This window comes from Peromyscus californicus, unplaced genomic scaffold, assembly GCF_007827085.1.
Source record: "Peromyscus californicus insignis strain IS unplaced genomic scaffold, ASM782708v3 Scaffold_16__1_contigs__length_79575227, whole genome shotgun sequence".
Classification (NCBI taxonomy): domain Eukaryota; kingdom Metazoa; phylum Chordata; class Mammalia; order Rodentia; family Cricetidae; genus Peromyscus; species Peromyscus californicus.
Window position 1 is genome coordinate 40199138 of NW_026294458.1, and position 16201 is coordinate 40215338.

General features: G+C 41.6%; 1 protein-coding gene across 5 annotated transcripts in view; it reads right to left on the reverse strand.

Annotated features, from left to right (window-relative positions):
• Window positions 1-15: 15 nt before the first annotated feature.
• Cmss1 (cms1 ribosomal small subunit homolog) overlaps window positions 16-16201 on the reverse strand; it is a 315958-nt gene continuing 299772 nt past the window's right edge. For all 5 annotated transcript variants that reach the window (XM_052740921.1, XM_052740922.1, XM_052740923.1 and 2 more), the window contains exons 4-10: window positions 15429-15558; window positions 11747-11806; window positions 10186-10288; window positions 6172-6232; window positions 5654-5741; window positions 2116-2204; window positions 16-282 (exon numbers count right to left, since the gene is read on the reverse strand). In XM_052740921.1, the coding sequence (XP_052596881.1) occupies window positions 199-282; window positions 2116-2204; window positions 5654-5741; window positions 6172-6232; window positions 10186-10288; window positions 11747-11806; window positions 15429-15558 (615 nt within the window). In that variant the 3' untranslated portion in view covers window positions 16-198. The remainder of the gene's footprint in view (window positions 283-2115; window positions 2205-5653; window positions 5742-6171; window positions 6233-10185; window positions 10289-11746; window positions 11807-15428; window positions 15559-16201) is intronic.

Sequence of the window (16201 nt, forward strand, 5' to 3'; positions counted from 1 at the left end):
AACAAAGACAACACACACGAGGCAGAGCTTCTTTATTGTGTGAGGGCATGAGTCGGAGGACAGCTGTCCAAGAATCCCCAGGACGCATTCTCAGTGAGCCACTGGGTGACGGATGCAGTTTACATCATTACATCACGGTAGGTAGTTACTGAGCACTTGCGGGATGTTGGCAACTGGACATTTCACCAGGACCCAGGCTTAGAAAAGGCCCAGTTTCAAGGACTCCGACTTGCATAGGCTAAATACTCCCATATCTAGAAGCTCAAAAACCTCTTTTCTTATCTAAATGAGAGAAAAAAAAAACAATAGAAAGGTTACGATCGCACGAAAGTAGTCCTAGTGAACAAAGTCTACATGTGGGGTCCCAGGTGTTCATACAGCTGTTATGCTCAGAATCAGAGAGGGCAAAGTCCACACCTGGGGCTCCAGATGTTCATACAGCTGCCATGGCCAGAATCAGAGAGGGCAAAGCCCACACCTGGGGCTCCAGATGTTCATACAGCTGCCATGGCCAGAATCAGAGAGGGCTAGGTCCACATCTGGGGCCCCAGATGTTCATACAGCTGTTATGGCCAGAATGAGAGTGGGCAAAAGTCCTGTGCATGTTGATTCAGAGTTGAGAGATAAGTAAAGGAAGAGTACTATGTAAAACATCAGTGCTATTAAAGGGCCTTTACGTTTGCATCCATCCAAAAGAAAATGCCATAGCAATGTTCAAGGACTCCAAAGTGCTTTTTGTAACCCAGATTTTCATTCAAGGATCCAATAAAGGATTGACTGCCTTGTGATCATTGTAAATGGCATGAACAAAAGTTGTGTAGCTTGGTCTGTTTGGGGGGCCCCTGGCAGCAGGATCAGGATCTGTACCTGGTGCATGAGCTGGCTTTTTGGAGCCCACTACCTATGGTGGACGCCTTGCACAGCCTTGGTACAGGGGGAGGAGCTTGGGCCTGCCTCAACTGAATGTACCAGGCTCTGCTGACTCCCCACTGGAGGCCTTACCCTTTTGGTGGAGGGGATTGGGAGGGGAGACTTGGGGGCGGGGAATGGGAGGAGGGATGAGAGGGGGATCTGTGGTTGATATGTAAAATGAATAAAAACATTTTTTAAAATAAAAAAGTGTAAAAACTGATGATAAATTTCTGACACTGTTATAGTGGATTACTCACATTTAACATTATAATAGAAACTATAAAACCTGGCCTTGTGTCTGACATATAACTAGTTAAAAAAAGGCTATTCATGGAGGCACAGCGTACCCCATTGTGTGTATGTGTGTGTGCCAATGGTTTTTAAACTTGATGCTTAATACAACTCGTCAATCAATTATAATGAACTTTGTTCAGTCTAGGGAAGTAGTTTTATGTGGTAAATTAACTCATAGCACGTTTTAGAGACATAATCCAAGCCTCTTTGATAGTGACTGGCATGATTTATCCTGAGAGGTGATTGACAGCCTTATTTATTATTACATAACTCCCTCCCCACACATATCAGATTAGATTGAAAAATCGTTCCATGATAACATGGTGGGTGGCAAAATAAAATTTCTATATTATGAGGGCAATGAGCTATTTTTCATAAATATACAGTGAGCTGTGCGGTGCCCACAAAGGCATTCAGTCATTCAGTTTGAATCCACTGAGACACAGAAACCCTCCACACAAAATGAAAACATCTTTGTAAATTATGTAAGTAGGTTTTGTGGGGATCTGAAGAAGCCAACCAGGAGGCAGCCTCTCTTCCCCCGATTTGGCCAAAAATGTACATGTAAGAATAAACGGCAAAGACGGCCGTCTGTGAGGAGAGAGAGGCACAGGAAAAAGGCAAATCCTCCAGATCATCGAGCTTCTTTGAAGTACAGATGTCCTAGTGGGGTAGGGCCATGGATTTGGTGGGCAACCAAACGGATTGTATACTACACATGGAAAGGATACAGTTATGTGTAAGCGGATGAGATGGTTCTATAATGGTTACCTCAGTGTTGAAGACAGAAATTATTTCCAAAGCCAGAATGTGCTGGCTCCCCATGCCAAAGACTTTATTACTGTGTTTGAACTTAAGTTCAAATTGGAAAAAAAAAAAGATTAAAGACAACAGCTGATTACACAGTACCTCGGGAATGTCCATCATTCTCCTTAGCTTCTGATCTCTCCAGTTCCAGTCGAAAACCAGAAACTTTAAGGGGTTCAAATTAAGGCCATCTGAAAGACACAGCGAGAGTCGTGGTAGGAAAGACCTCACGACGTAAGCCTATTAAAATGGTTTTCATCCTCCTGGTTGCCTCACTCTCCGGCCTCTCCCCCAGCAATGAACCTCTGCACACTGACGCTCGCTTGATGGGAAACACACGCAGCACTCTGACACATGCAGCTGTAGCGCTGCTTCTGAGGACAGAGAAGCCACCCTGCTTAAGTCTGTCAATACTCAGGTGTTCAGCCCTCCAGGTGTGAAAGCCAGAGGCTGGGGTCTCCTTCCTGACAGGGATTTGAGAAGCCGTCTCCTGTAGCCAGGGCAAGTGGGCCTTCAGAGGAGTTGAGAGCACCAGAGTCTGCATGAGTCTGCGGAGGTGGGGGGAAGGATGCTACCCAATGATGAGGCTGGCAAATCATGTTAGGATTACACCCACTCTGCTGCTTGGTTTACCTCGAATTATTCACGTGAAGACTGGATGAGACCCAGGACTGTTGGTCCTCAGGTCCTGAAAGGCGGGCACAAATCCGGCTCCTGCAGTTGTTTCAAAGTCTTGCACGCCATGCTTGGAAATAGCATCTGAAGCTTCCCCACATGCAGCTGTCCCCAGAGCCTCTCCCTCTGCAGCACTTCCCTCTCTGCCCCAGGTAATTATAATACCTTGATCAACACTCACTGGAACGGTGCTAGCAAACCCGGAAAAGGTAACAAGTTGATAGTCCCCCTTTAAAGGAGACTCAGCTGTCGAGTGGAACCACCTTTACCCAGAGCTATCAAACACGCACTGACAAAACAGCTTTCGTTCTGTGATGTCCCAGTTAAGAAAACTACCAGAAGCTTAAAGGCACTCCAACAATGATCACTGTGTTATGCATAATTTTAAAAAACTGGATAAAATCCAAGTATTCTATACTGAAAGTATTGCAGACGGACAATGTAATACATAGATATTACAAATGAGAAGTAAATCAATTTTCTGAGAAGGAAAATCCTCTTAAGGTATAAATATACATATTACAAATGAGGTGTATATATTATATCTATAATATAAAGTCTCTATGTAGACATATAAAACAAATACACTGTAACCATGTGGAATGTTATATGATCTCTGCTTCATAAAAATACATACTTGTGTATAAAAAGACAGAAAGGCAGTATACCCATTATAATTAACTAGAAATTATCTCTAAAGTAACTTATTTTTTATCCTCATCTTAAGTTAAGAAACTTAATTTAGTGTGTGCATGTGTGTATGTGTGCATGCCTGCATGCCAAGGTGAGAGTATGGAGGTCAGGGGACAACTTTGAGGAGTCAGCCCTCCCTCCCACCCCCTGTGTTCCAGGAACCAAAGTCAAGACCTCAGGCTTGGTGGCAAGCACCCTTACCCACTTCGCCATCTCACCTGCCCCTTCTCTATGTTCCTGCATTTCTCACAGGCCCCGAGTCAGAACATTTCCTTAATTGCTAAATTAAAACACCACCATTCTGAAGATTGTTTTACAGACCCCAGTGTCATGGGATGTCTTTCATGTCTGGACACTCTCCTTACATACTGAAAATATAAGCATTGTGTTGAGAATATAAAATGTGCTTATATGTGTTAAGAACATATAAGCAGTTATGTGACTGTTCTAGCTTTGACAGAACCTCAGTTCCCAGAGTGCTGGGGCTATCTTTATAAACACCTTCCATGCATCCTAACACTGTGGCTAATATGTTTTAAACTATCCAATCAGATTCAGAAGTAAAAGCTTTCATTAATATCACATAAAAAAAATCAACAGCCCAACATTATTTTTCCATATAGAACAGGCCATCAAATAGAGTTTTCCCAACTGTAGAAATCTACTCAACAGCTTGGACCGCTTCTTTCTGTCTCCCTCCCTCCCTTCCTCTCTGCTTCTATTTGAAACCTAAAAAGGGCCCTATTCTTAGGTGGTGGGGGGAATCGGGTAACATAGAAAAAAGTCCGGGGTCCCAGAAGGGGCGAGCTGAATCTTGAGCTGAGTGTTGTTGGGGAGTCACGGACCAACCCGAGAATCTCTCCCTGGCCTCTCCCAGTCCCCATACAATCTCCTCAAAGCTGCATCTCTTAGAAGGAGCAGACTTGGTACCTAACACCTGCTTCCTAATTCCAATGCCTTCCTATGTCCATAAAACAAACACCCTGGTATCAAGAAACCCCTGGGGTGGGGTGGGGGGGGAGGGTCTGGAATGAAGAAGCCCTGGCCTGAGACCATGGGTGGAGTCACCCACCTCTTTTGAGGCTCTGTTTTCTCTTATAAAAATTAAGAGTCCTAGCCAGCCAAGGATGCTGTGGGTACCAGTTAGAAAGTACACAAAAGGATGTCCAGCATAACACCAGTTACAAGTAGAAATTCAAAAAATGTTTCTATCAGGGACCTTCAGTGTCTTAATTCTTTGCCATTTGTACAGACCTCCGCAGTCAGTGGGTTTAATTAGCTGTAGGTTATTGTCACCTGGAGAAGAATGCCAGGCATTTTAGATGTTGTTTCCTGAGTTACAATATTGCTGAAGATGTTACTTTGGCATACACAAAATAATTCAGGACTGGAGCCAGACAGAAGACAAAGTCACATTACTGGATTAAGCAATTTGAAAATGAAGAACGAAATCAATAAATCTGAACCAGCCTTTGGGCTCAGGTCTGTGACTTCACCTGCTCTGGGGGCTTAAGGAAGACCCCAAGATCAAGGCCAGCCTTGGCAGCTTAATGAGATTGCATCTCCAAGTACAAAGTAGAAAGAGTGCTGGTGTTACAGTGTTAGAGCATTTGCCTAGCGTGGGCATGGCTTTAGATTCAATCTCTAGCACCTCAAAAACACCTCAGACCCTCAAACCTAAAGGTCTGGTCAAGAACAGGTAATAGGATTACCAGCAGGTTTTTAAGGCTTCTGGCTTGAGGAAGTTGGTAAACTATTAAAAAACCCCAGGAATTCTGGAATACTTACTGTGTAAAGCATTAAAAGGGAAATGTGCTTGGGAGGAATATTCAGGAATATCTGTATCATCTGTAGAAATGGTGTTTTCATTTCAGTACACTTATTATCCCATCATAACTAGAACGGGAGTCTCTGAGAACCAAGCCTCAATTTCCTGAGAAGGAAATACTCAGCATGGCTGACTCTACCAAGGACTGCTAAGGGGTGGTAAAGGCTGCGTGGATTCACTCAGCTGCTCAGAGCCACTGGAATTTGAATGTGTTTAGTTGGGCAAACGCATTTCAGAAGGCCACGGTCCCTGCCGTTCCCCATAGCACTGTTCAAACTGGCTGGCTTCTGAGATCAAAGGCTGAGTTGAGTTTCTCACTGGGCGATTTACAGAGGTCTGTTTTTCTTCTTGTAAAAAAGCACTCCAAATGTGCTTCCTGGACTCACATGGGGGCAAGGTAAAGGGCTAGCTATAACCAGAATTCTCACCATCCTCATTTCATACCTTGTTTAACAAGTTCTTTGATTCTCCCTGGAGTTCCCACACCCAGGTGTATCACACGCTTCTCCAGCAACTTTACCTGCTCCTGGACCTGGAGGAGAAGAAAGAAAAGGCAGAATCATTAAGAAAGTATAATCACAGGCCACTTTAGAGCATTTTATCTCTACGTAAAAAATAAAAAAGCAAACAGGCCACTTGTGTTTGGGAATGACTGGGGACAAAAGAAGAACTTTTTTTTTTTTTTAGAACACTGGCCAATGGCCAAGGAATTGGGAATCAGACCTCAGCATCTATTCAGGAATAGATCGAGGCAGTGGCAGTGGCTGCAGTGGCCAGGGTGCCCATGGAGGGGCACAGAAGGCAGAGAAAACCGGTGCAGTTGTTAAATCTGTCCTATCAGGAGTGGATAAGAGAAAGCGATTTCTAGGGAGATTATAAGAGGCTGAATGGGAGTGCTGAGGTCTTCCGATGCCATTAGGGACCACTTACCTCTCTTATCAGAACTACAGGGCCTTGCTCACCTTTATATGTTTTGCAAATAATTTCATAACTTTGGCATCTCCTTTGAATGCTGTCAGTGACCTAATGAAAAGGAGTATGTTAATTAATGCACTGAATAGATGATGATAATTTACTCATTTAAGAATTCACTATTTACAAGTTATAGTTTATTGTTCAAAAGACTGTTCTAAATGTGTACAGTTATGTGTGTATCTACACACAAAAAGATCATTAGGCAAGTCTCTCTCTGCTGTGAAACTGGAGTGGGCTTTCAGGCTGACGTGTGTGAAATCACTCAAGAGGCTGGGGCAGGAGGACTGTGGTGAGTTCGAGACCATGCCGTATGTCTACATGGCATAGCAAGACACTATCTTAAAAAAGGAAACAAAAATCAGAAATGGGGAAAGGCTTTGACTCAGGTATGTAGCTACGTGTCCTTCTAAGCCAAACACAAGGCCAGTCACTTTGGTTTCTATGAAGATTCAAACACATGCGTCTGCAGTTCTCTAAACAGAATTTCGGTGTTTCAGGTGTCTGGTAGAGAATTTTCCCTGCAGTCTTGCATAATATGTCTCAAAAAACCCAAAACCAAAAAACCCGAAAACAAAAAACAAAAGCAACAAAACTGGTTACAAGAGGAAGTCTCGGGTATATAGCAAGACTCCATTTAGAATGAAGGATGGGTGGGTGGGTGGACGGACGGACGGACAGACGGACAGACAGACAGACAGACAGATAGATAGATTTTTAATACATTGTACATCTAAAAACCTAGATGCTTGACTTCTCCAGAAATAAAGTCTCAACACTGGATTTGTAATCTCACATCTTAGCGATTGGCTTAATAACTGACCTTTTCAGGGACATGTGGTCTGTAGTGCCCCTCAGTCCTCACGGCTGCCACCTAAAGAATCACTTCACTCATGCTTGATTCACACCTGCTCTCAGGGATCAAGATCTACTGTCCAATGTCTTTTTTCCTTCCTTCCTCCTTCCCTCCCTCATGTATGAAATTTTACAGAGAAGTCCAGTCTACAATATGGAAAAGTTGGGGGGGGGGAGGTTCTGCCCTCCTCCCTGGTGCACCCATCCTGTGGCTCTGTGTCTGGACACCCCAGCAGACTTTCAGACAACTGGGCTCCCCCAGATCCCAGGCAGACCCCACTGCTCCGAGACTTCCTCTTGTAACCAGTTTTGTTGCTTTTGTTATGCATGCTGTCATCAAATTTGCAATCCTCCCCTTGCTGCCACTCCCAAGTGCTGGGATTGCATGCATGCAACAATATGCTCAGTTTTATTTGAACCTTTTAGGACCAAAATGCTATTGGGTAGACTCATCCTTGGGTTGTTGATTTATAACATCTGTATGTAGGTGAGGTAGTCCATTCAGTTCTAGGTATTCAACAATTTGGATCTATCTACATCAATTCAGGTAATCAGTTCTGAAAGTCAAGGCTGCTCTGTTTGGCACTTTAGAGGAAAGGACTGTTCTGATAGTAGGCCCCCAGAGTCTACAAACAGTTGCTCTATGAATAAGCAGGTTACACCAATATGTTACCCTGGGGTCATTTTTGATGTTTAAATTTAAACTCACAGAATGCCAGGGATCTGTGAACTGACCTTTCCAAACGCATTCTGTCCACAGAAGTTGGGACCATCTCTACAACCTAACAAGGCTTTATGGAAGAGATCATGAACACCATTTCCAGTTGGCTTCATCTGATTTTTTGATGTTTATTGTTTTCTTTTTAACCATCTGTTTTTCATTTTGGTGTATTTCTGTGTATCACCTAAAATTCTGTTTTGAGTTAAAGTGGGTATAATGAACAAGTAAGTTTTTAGTTAAGATTTAGAGTTATACTTAAGATGGGGTATTACTTTCCTTGATATCATTACATTTTGAGAAATAATGTTGACCAGGAGGAAGCTATTGATACACAAAATAGTGAAACATGCGATCCAATTTCTATTGCAAATGAGTTCTTAATTACACATAAGCATTCTCCATTGCAGGGTTAACAAGGAAAACAATAGGACTTATGGCTCTCAAGAGAACGGATATCCTTACAGTAGGATTATTAAACACTGGTCCTTGGGCCGGCTCAGACCACACTTTGTAATTCATTTAACCTTGAAATGGATCATAATATATCTGGGCACAGCTGGTAAATGAAGTGTGACGACACAGTGCTTTTATACCCCTTAGGAAGGAATTTATAAACAGTAAAAGCTCAAATCAACATGACAACTTGTTTTTAAGAGGTCACATGTAGGCCAACTTCTTTGCCATTAGCATCTCAACTTCCAGTGGGTCTGCAGTAGTCCTGTCTCAAACTCAGAGAAGTTGGTGTGAAATGCTCTGATTTCAGGGCCAACAAGTACAGATGGCTACCCAGGTAAACAGGAGTACTGAAGATCAATTATGTTCGGAGCAGACGAACTTGAAAGGAACATTTTGCTTTACTGGAGGGTGTGGGATATGATTTCATGTGTGTGCTGAGGTGGAGAAAGCAGAATCTGAAGGGACAGTAAAGTTTAACAACTACTTTTCTAAAGTCATGATTAGATTAGTTCATCTAGAAAAACAGATGTTAAATCGCCATGGAGTCCACATCCCTGCACCTCAGGGTACTTGACAAAGCTCCTGTTTCAAGACAGACTTCCTTTGTTTTGTCTGCTGTCAAAGCCTGGTTCCCAGACAGGGCTTTCCCTGTAAATGCCACCCTACTCTGTCTGTCCTCTCAATGTTACACAGTCCCAGTGGAAGAGTTTTTTGTTTATTCTACAAAAGCAGCAAGTGGGAATGCCTGTGAAAGCGCTTAATAATGTGTCAACTTATCTTTACTATAGAATTTTTTTCCTTTAAGTTTTTGGTCCATTTGGAATTGATCTTGGTAGAAGGAGTGAGATGGGAATCCGACTTTATTTTTCTGGATGGCTACTCAGTTGTTCAACATGATGGTTGAAAATCCATCTTCCTCTGCTGACTTCTTCTTTGTCAGCTTTTCCGTGTACTACATTTTCACTTGCATTTGGGTCTGCTTCTTCCCTTTCACATCTGGCCCACTGATTCCTTCTGCCTGTCCTGCATGCGATAGACCCAGAGGCTTTGAATAGCTGAGACTATAACATGTATTGCGGTCTGAAAGGGACAGTGAATGCCTCTTCTCAGTGGCCTTTAAAACCCTTGGTCGGCCACTTTTAGTTGTATGTTTTCGTAAAAGTTTAAAATTAGTTTATCTAGTTAAAAAAAAAATTTCCTGGAGTTTTACTCGGAAACCTGTGAAATTTGTAGATGACCCTAAGTAATGCAGGCGTATTTACAACACTGAGTCTCCCTTCTCAAGCGTATGGTACCCACGTTAATGTAAGAGCTTTTCCACCCCATGGCGTTTTCTTTACATAGGTTTGGACAGTTTATTCCCTGGTGTTCTGCCTTTCCTTGGTCCTATTTTGAGTCAGAGCATCCCTTCCATTTGCTTGCTGTTGTTCGCTAGTGTGGGCTTGTTGCTCTCACCCCTGCCCTGCACAATGTGTTTCCCCACACGGCAGTGTAGGTGTGCCTTTCAAATGGCTCACAGCACTCCTCTGCCCCACATCCTTCCATGGCACCTACTTCAGGGCTCCCTGCTGCACATTTGGAAGCCTACCTCTGACTCCAGGTCAAGAAAGCTATGTGGCCCTGTCCTTCACTTCATCTGAGTCTCTGCTCTCAAGTCATCCCTTAAAAAACAGAATCCTCCTCTGCGTCCATCTCGTTTGCATGCCTTATTTTCTTTATACAACGCATCACTGTTTAGGATACTGTCATGCACACTTACTCGGTTACTCTCAGCTTCCCCACAAGAACGTGAATCTCTTGGGGCGGGGACTCTGTTTTACTTATTGCACATAGAATACACAGGTTGGGACTCTGTTTTACTTATTGCACATAGAATACACAGGTTGGGACTCTGTTTTACTTATTGCACATAGAACACACAGGTTGGCACGTATTAGAAAACACTCAGGAGACCCCTACTGCTGACACGGACCTGATGAGCTCCAGGGCTCGCACAGCAGAGCTGCAGAGGATCAGCATCAGAACCGACTTCTTCTCGCCATGGGTCTTCCGAAGTTTGACCCACTTAGGACAGACTGAAAGACAGACCACAAAAACTGTAGTGAAGACAGTAAGACAGTGCTGTGGACACTGGAAACTCTCCAGTTATTTATCTGTAAGTGTTTAAGAAAACAAACAAGCACGGAATGTTATTACATTTTTTTTCTGCTATTTTAGATACCAGATTAAACTTATGTTTAATGCTTGAAGACACTGTTGACTAATAGGGTAATTCTGATTCGATCATTTTAGATTTTAGTTCGGCTTAGCCTTTTGTTTGTTTAAAGACAGGATCTCAGTGCAGAGCCCTAGCCAGCCTGGAACTCATAGACATCCACCAGTCTGGGGTTAGAGACATGGGTCACCATACCCGGCCCATATTAAATTTTAAAGAGACATTCAGCATGATCTAAAATGGAACTGACAATAAATAATACTTCAAATTCATTATTATGTTTATTCAATAGGCTTAGAATTTTAATATTTTCAAGTTTTTATGCCAGGATATTATTTGTATTATAATCCAGGTTTATATTTATGAAGTTAAATTCTGAGACGTGTTTAATAAGCACAAATTGGGTATCATCATAATACTGAGAGGCTAACAGAAGAATGTCGAATCTCTCTATGTAAGTTATGGTATTGCTGGAAACAAGTAAATGATATTTTGATATGAATAATCTAGTTTTTTTCTGGTTATACACAATACAAACTAAAATATCAAATCAGATTGGCTGTAATAGCTAGGTCTGAATTCTGAACATGTAAACAGAAGTTCTCCCAGCTATTAAAAATCACATGACTCAGTTTCTTGATCTTTCAGGTAAGATGGTCAAGTTAAGGAGACTGGAGGCTCTGGGCTAGGACACCACTTTCCAGATTCCCAGACTAACGCATCTAAACATAAAACCCAAATGGGGCCAAACCCAAGTTCCCAAAGCCAGAGAAAAACGGGAATACATTTAAACATTAAAGTGACATGAAATAATGAGCATCACAATAATGAGCCTATAATCTCAGCATGTGAGAAGCTGAGGCAGGGGAATAGATCACCCTGGCCTAAATCGTACGACTGAGGAAAAAGAAGGTGTAACACTAAATCCCTCTCCACTTAAGCTAGAAACTTAATTTCACATGCAGTGCATGTGTGTGCATATATATATATATATATATATATATATATATATATATATATATATATGTATGTATGTATATGTATATATATACACACACTACATATATATAGTATATTATACCACATTAAATGAAACTGCAATATAGATGTATTTAATTTAGAGAGATTAACCTTATTTATTTGGGTTTTTTAGTCTCCCTCTGTAGCTCAGGTTAGTATTGAATAAGTGTTGATCTTCCTGCTTCAGTCTCCTGAGCATGCTGGGATTATGGGTGTACCAACATACCTGACTTAAAACCTGTTCTTTTATGGAATAATGACCTGGTGAATAATTTTTTAAATATCAGACTTTACTTACTTTCTTTTAGGTATGAAGAGAGACTGTGAGTCAAATCGTTGGCCTTGAGGAAACAGGAGTCTAGAAATACGAGAAAAATGCTTTGCTAAGAACTTTGCAAGCACACAGTCAAAACAGATTAAATGTGAATGATGAATTCTTGAATGAGTTATAAAATGTGAGTGACTTGGAGGCTCATTATTTAAAGTGTTATTTAAAAATAGCAGCAGTAGCAATAACAGACTTTTTATTTTTCACTTAAAATGTTTTATTTCTAATTTTATATTTTTACCTAAAATGTAATTACATCACTTCTCCCTCCTCCTCTCTCCTAGCTTCCCCAAGTTTCCTCTGTCAACCCCTTCCACACCCCCACTCTCAAACTGATAGCATCTTTTTCTATTGTTATCGTGACACACACATACATGCGCACGTATAGAAATATAATCTGTTGTGTACATTTTTGTTGTTTGTGTATATGTGAGGATGACCAGTGTATATTGGATAACCCGGGCTCATCCCTGGGTTAGGAACTTTTAATTAACCCTACAGCAGTGAAATAAAAGCTCTGCCTATCATTTTCAGATAGATGAGGCATCTTTACATTTGAAATCTGTGACTGAGGCAGTGTGCAGAGGCCAGGTGAAGCGGCTGAGAAATTCATGCGAGAACCTCAAATCCATTAGTTACCTAGAAGAGCAAACTGATAGAGCAATGGGGAAAAGTCAGTAGGATGGCAATGTTAGAAGCTGAAGCTGTGCCATACAAAGAGTTACGGAGGATGTGGGGTGATACGGTAACATTTACCAACTGAGGGCAGACTTGTCAACCGCTAAACTTACTTTGGAAAGTAATAATACTAAGATTATATACTCTGTGATCCTCTGATTTATTTTCTGGGTGAACAACGGAAAGAAATTTTTGTGTGTCCTGTAAATGGATACACAAAAAGGTTAATTTTGGCCAAATTTATGATCTTGAGCTGTGGGAAGCCATACACGTGTCCATATCTGGGAAAAGGGGTGAGCGCTTTGTGGCAGATGAAAGAAGTTGAACACTATGTAGCATCTCTAAGAAATGACTCAGATGTACACAAAGCCACCTCTGGAAAAAGTGTGAAGAAACAGAAGGAGAGGCTCTGCAAATGTAATTTCTAAAAATAAAAATACATACCCAAATGGCATATGAGAATGCATACATAAAAATGTGTAGCAACTATTTAAATACTTACGAGGAAAGGAAATATAGTATAGATTTGGAAAGAATGGGAATAATGTATCAAAATATAACAATTCAGCCTGACTGTAAAATACAACACAACACATCAAAATAAAACAGAGCCTCTGCTGACCACAGATTATGTAACAATATTAACTCTGAGTGGAATCATTCACTCTGAGCCTGAGATATATAAAAAAGTAACATTATGGTTATCAGCTCAATTCCTTCTATAAGAAAAAGTTTCTGTGTAAACATAGGGTGTTAGGGAGTGAACTATTACTGAATGCAGTATGATTTAATTTAGTGGTACATATAATACATATAACTCATATTACGTAATACTTTCAGGGTTGTTGCCTCAGTAGAGGCAGGGAGCCTTTGATGTCCTTTACAGTTACAATTCTCCCAGCTGTGACAGGGTCAGGCTCATCTGGAGAACTTTATACAAAACAGTGACAACAAGAATGGACTCTACTTGGCTAAGTCCCTGAGGGTGGCTTGTGTTTCTTTGGAGGAGACTCCTGGGTGAGTTGGTTGCAGCTGGACTGCAGGCACTTAGGGTCACTGATCTAAACCAAACCATCCCTCAGGAGACAGTAGAGGTTAATTAGCTCCAGGTGCCTTTGGTCTGGAAATCCCTAATTAAGTTCCCATGTGTAACATGCTAGCAGTGTACAGCAAAATTAATGGTAATTAAGAGGACATGTTCCTGCCCTTCAGACACAAACAGCCTCAGATTAAAATCCAGTCAGACACTCAACAAATTGATTACGAACAATACTTTATAACTGACATCCCTTCTTTAACTTATTCCAGATAACAAATGGCATCATCTATCTCTTCAGCTAGCATGGTTACTACCTCTGGAGGCTGGTCTTGGTCTTGGTGAGGTGACTAGGGTCTTTTCTATGAAATCTTCTAATGATGCCTTAATTGACTATGTCTCAGAGAAATCATCTATTAGCTAATAATAAAGCCTGTTCTTTCTGGCTGTTTCCAACACACTTCCTCCCCACAAAAGAAAAAAAAAAAACATGAGTCCATGATCTTACCCAGTTATGTTATGGGGCTTTAATATAACTAATATAATACAAACTTATTATGGAACTCGGATGAATCCCAAGGGCTTCTTATAACCGTTAGCTCTCAACAATTCTACATAGAGTCAAGGTTTATGATGTTCTCTGAGGTCACAGAATAGCAGGATGTCCTTCACAAATCCTTCCAGAGCTCAAAAGTTACATGCTCATGAGGAACTAGAAGAGGAAACTGAGTCACAGTAAAAACTGGCCATCAGCCTCAGCTTGAGCAGAGAATTTGTGACACCACTCGGCTCCTGCCATAGAGCAGCCAGGATACAGCTCTCACACTGGAGGAGCAGCCCTCTGGGCTCAGTAAACGTTAGATTCCAGATCCTGTTCACATCCAAGTGCATGCCTCCAGTTCCCTCAAGGGCAACTGTCTTGGAAAAGAACAGACGGGGGGCACTCCTGCTAATCCCAAAGAGCACTTCAAAAAATAGCACAGAAGAATTATAACTATGCAGGGAACAGGCTGTTCTTCAGCTTCTCAAGCTTCTAGAAAGCATAGAGCTGTAATGGAAAGTCAGCTACTGTTGACTTCTTCCCAAAGCAGCACTAGCTGTTTCCAGTAGTCTTGAAATAGCTTATCTGGAGCAGTGGTGCCAAAGCTCTCAGGGGTTGCTTTCAGGATAACATCTGTTTTCTCCTGTCCTTGCCCAGGAACCTCACAGATGCGTCAGAATCTAAAAACTCGGAGTAGGGACTGTATTTTTGCAGTATCTTCTAAATTCTAAATAAGGTACTGGACCTCAAACTATAGCGGTATCTGTGAAATGCAGAATTCTATGACTACATTTGGCTAGTTGGCTTGCAAGAGACTTGGGTACAACCCGAATACAACTCTAAAACTGAAACCATGCCACCACAAAAATACAACTAAAATGCTTATTAAGAAAAATCTTGTTAATTTTTTTGGAAATAGGGTGTTTATTCTATAGTTTAGGCTGGACTCACACTTGCTGTGATCCTTCTGCCTCAGGCTCCTGAGTTCTGGGATTCAGGACCTAGCTTAACAGGCTTCCTAAGCTAAAATTCTTATTTATAAAAGAAGGGTCAACAAAGTTGACCTTTTCAATGTGTGAAGTGTCCTTATGTGAGTTTAATATCTATCTTCATTAGAGATATTTACTCTGTGAAAGGTCTGCTAAAATTGTGTACTGAACAGTTAATCTTCCCAGGAAAAGATAACGTATATGCACAAATCTAGTATTCAATTCAGCAAATACCTTTTTTAGTATCCCAAATAAATCACTAAGAGTTGCAAAGTATTAGATGGAGGGAAGAGGATTACGAGCAAGGAAAATGTATAAATTCTACCAGGAGAGATACCGATAAAACAGTAGAATGAGAATTGACCTTGTCTGTTCCCGGTCCTTAGGACAACCAAAGCCCGGCTGTACCTGGTAGGTTCAGCTCTTCTAACTCAATCACAGACCGACTGCCACTGTAATGGTCCTTGACAAGCTGCTGAAGGTCTCCAGGGCTCCCTGGTTTGGGTTCTGATTTTGCAAGAATATCAGAAATTTTCTTCTAAAACAAGAGAAAAAAAAAAGCAGAACACTCGATTTTAGAATGGCGTGTGGCATAGGTTCATTTCTCTGGCATTTAAATGGCAAGGAGCTTTTGGTGACAGCTGAGTGGGAAACCTTCTTGCATACTTCTTAGACATAGTGAGTGCTTGAAAAATGAAGAAATAATCTAAAGGGCTCCTTGTAATGTCTGGTCTGCATCTTCCAGAAGTGAAAATTTTGCATTCAGCTCAGTAGGTTATTTTTTCTGTTAAAGGTCTTGTTGCTATGGAAACTTCTCTTTTTTTTTTATTTTTTTTTCCATTTTTTTTTTTTTATTAATTTATTTTGCAATACAATTCAGTTCTACATATCAGCCACGGATTCCCTTGTTCTCCCCCCTCCCGTCCCCCTCACCTACCCCCCAACCCCCCCCCCCCCATTCCCATCTCCTCCAGGGCAAAGCCTTCCCCACAGACTGAGGTCAACCAGGCAGTGGGACCAGATCTTGTGCTCATTGCATGAGTTGGCTGTTTGAAACCTGGGGCCTATGCAGGATTGTTTGGCTCGGCCTGGGAGGAGGGGACTAGACCTACCTGGACTGAGTCTACCAGGAAACTTCTCTTTTATTCCTAAATGATCTGTACTCTTGAAAGAGCAGAATT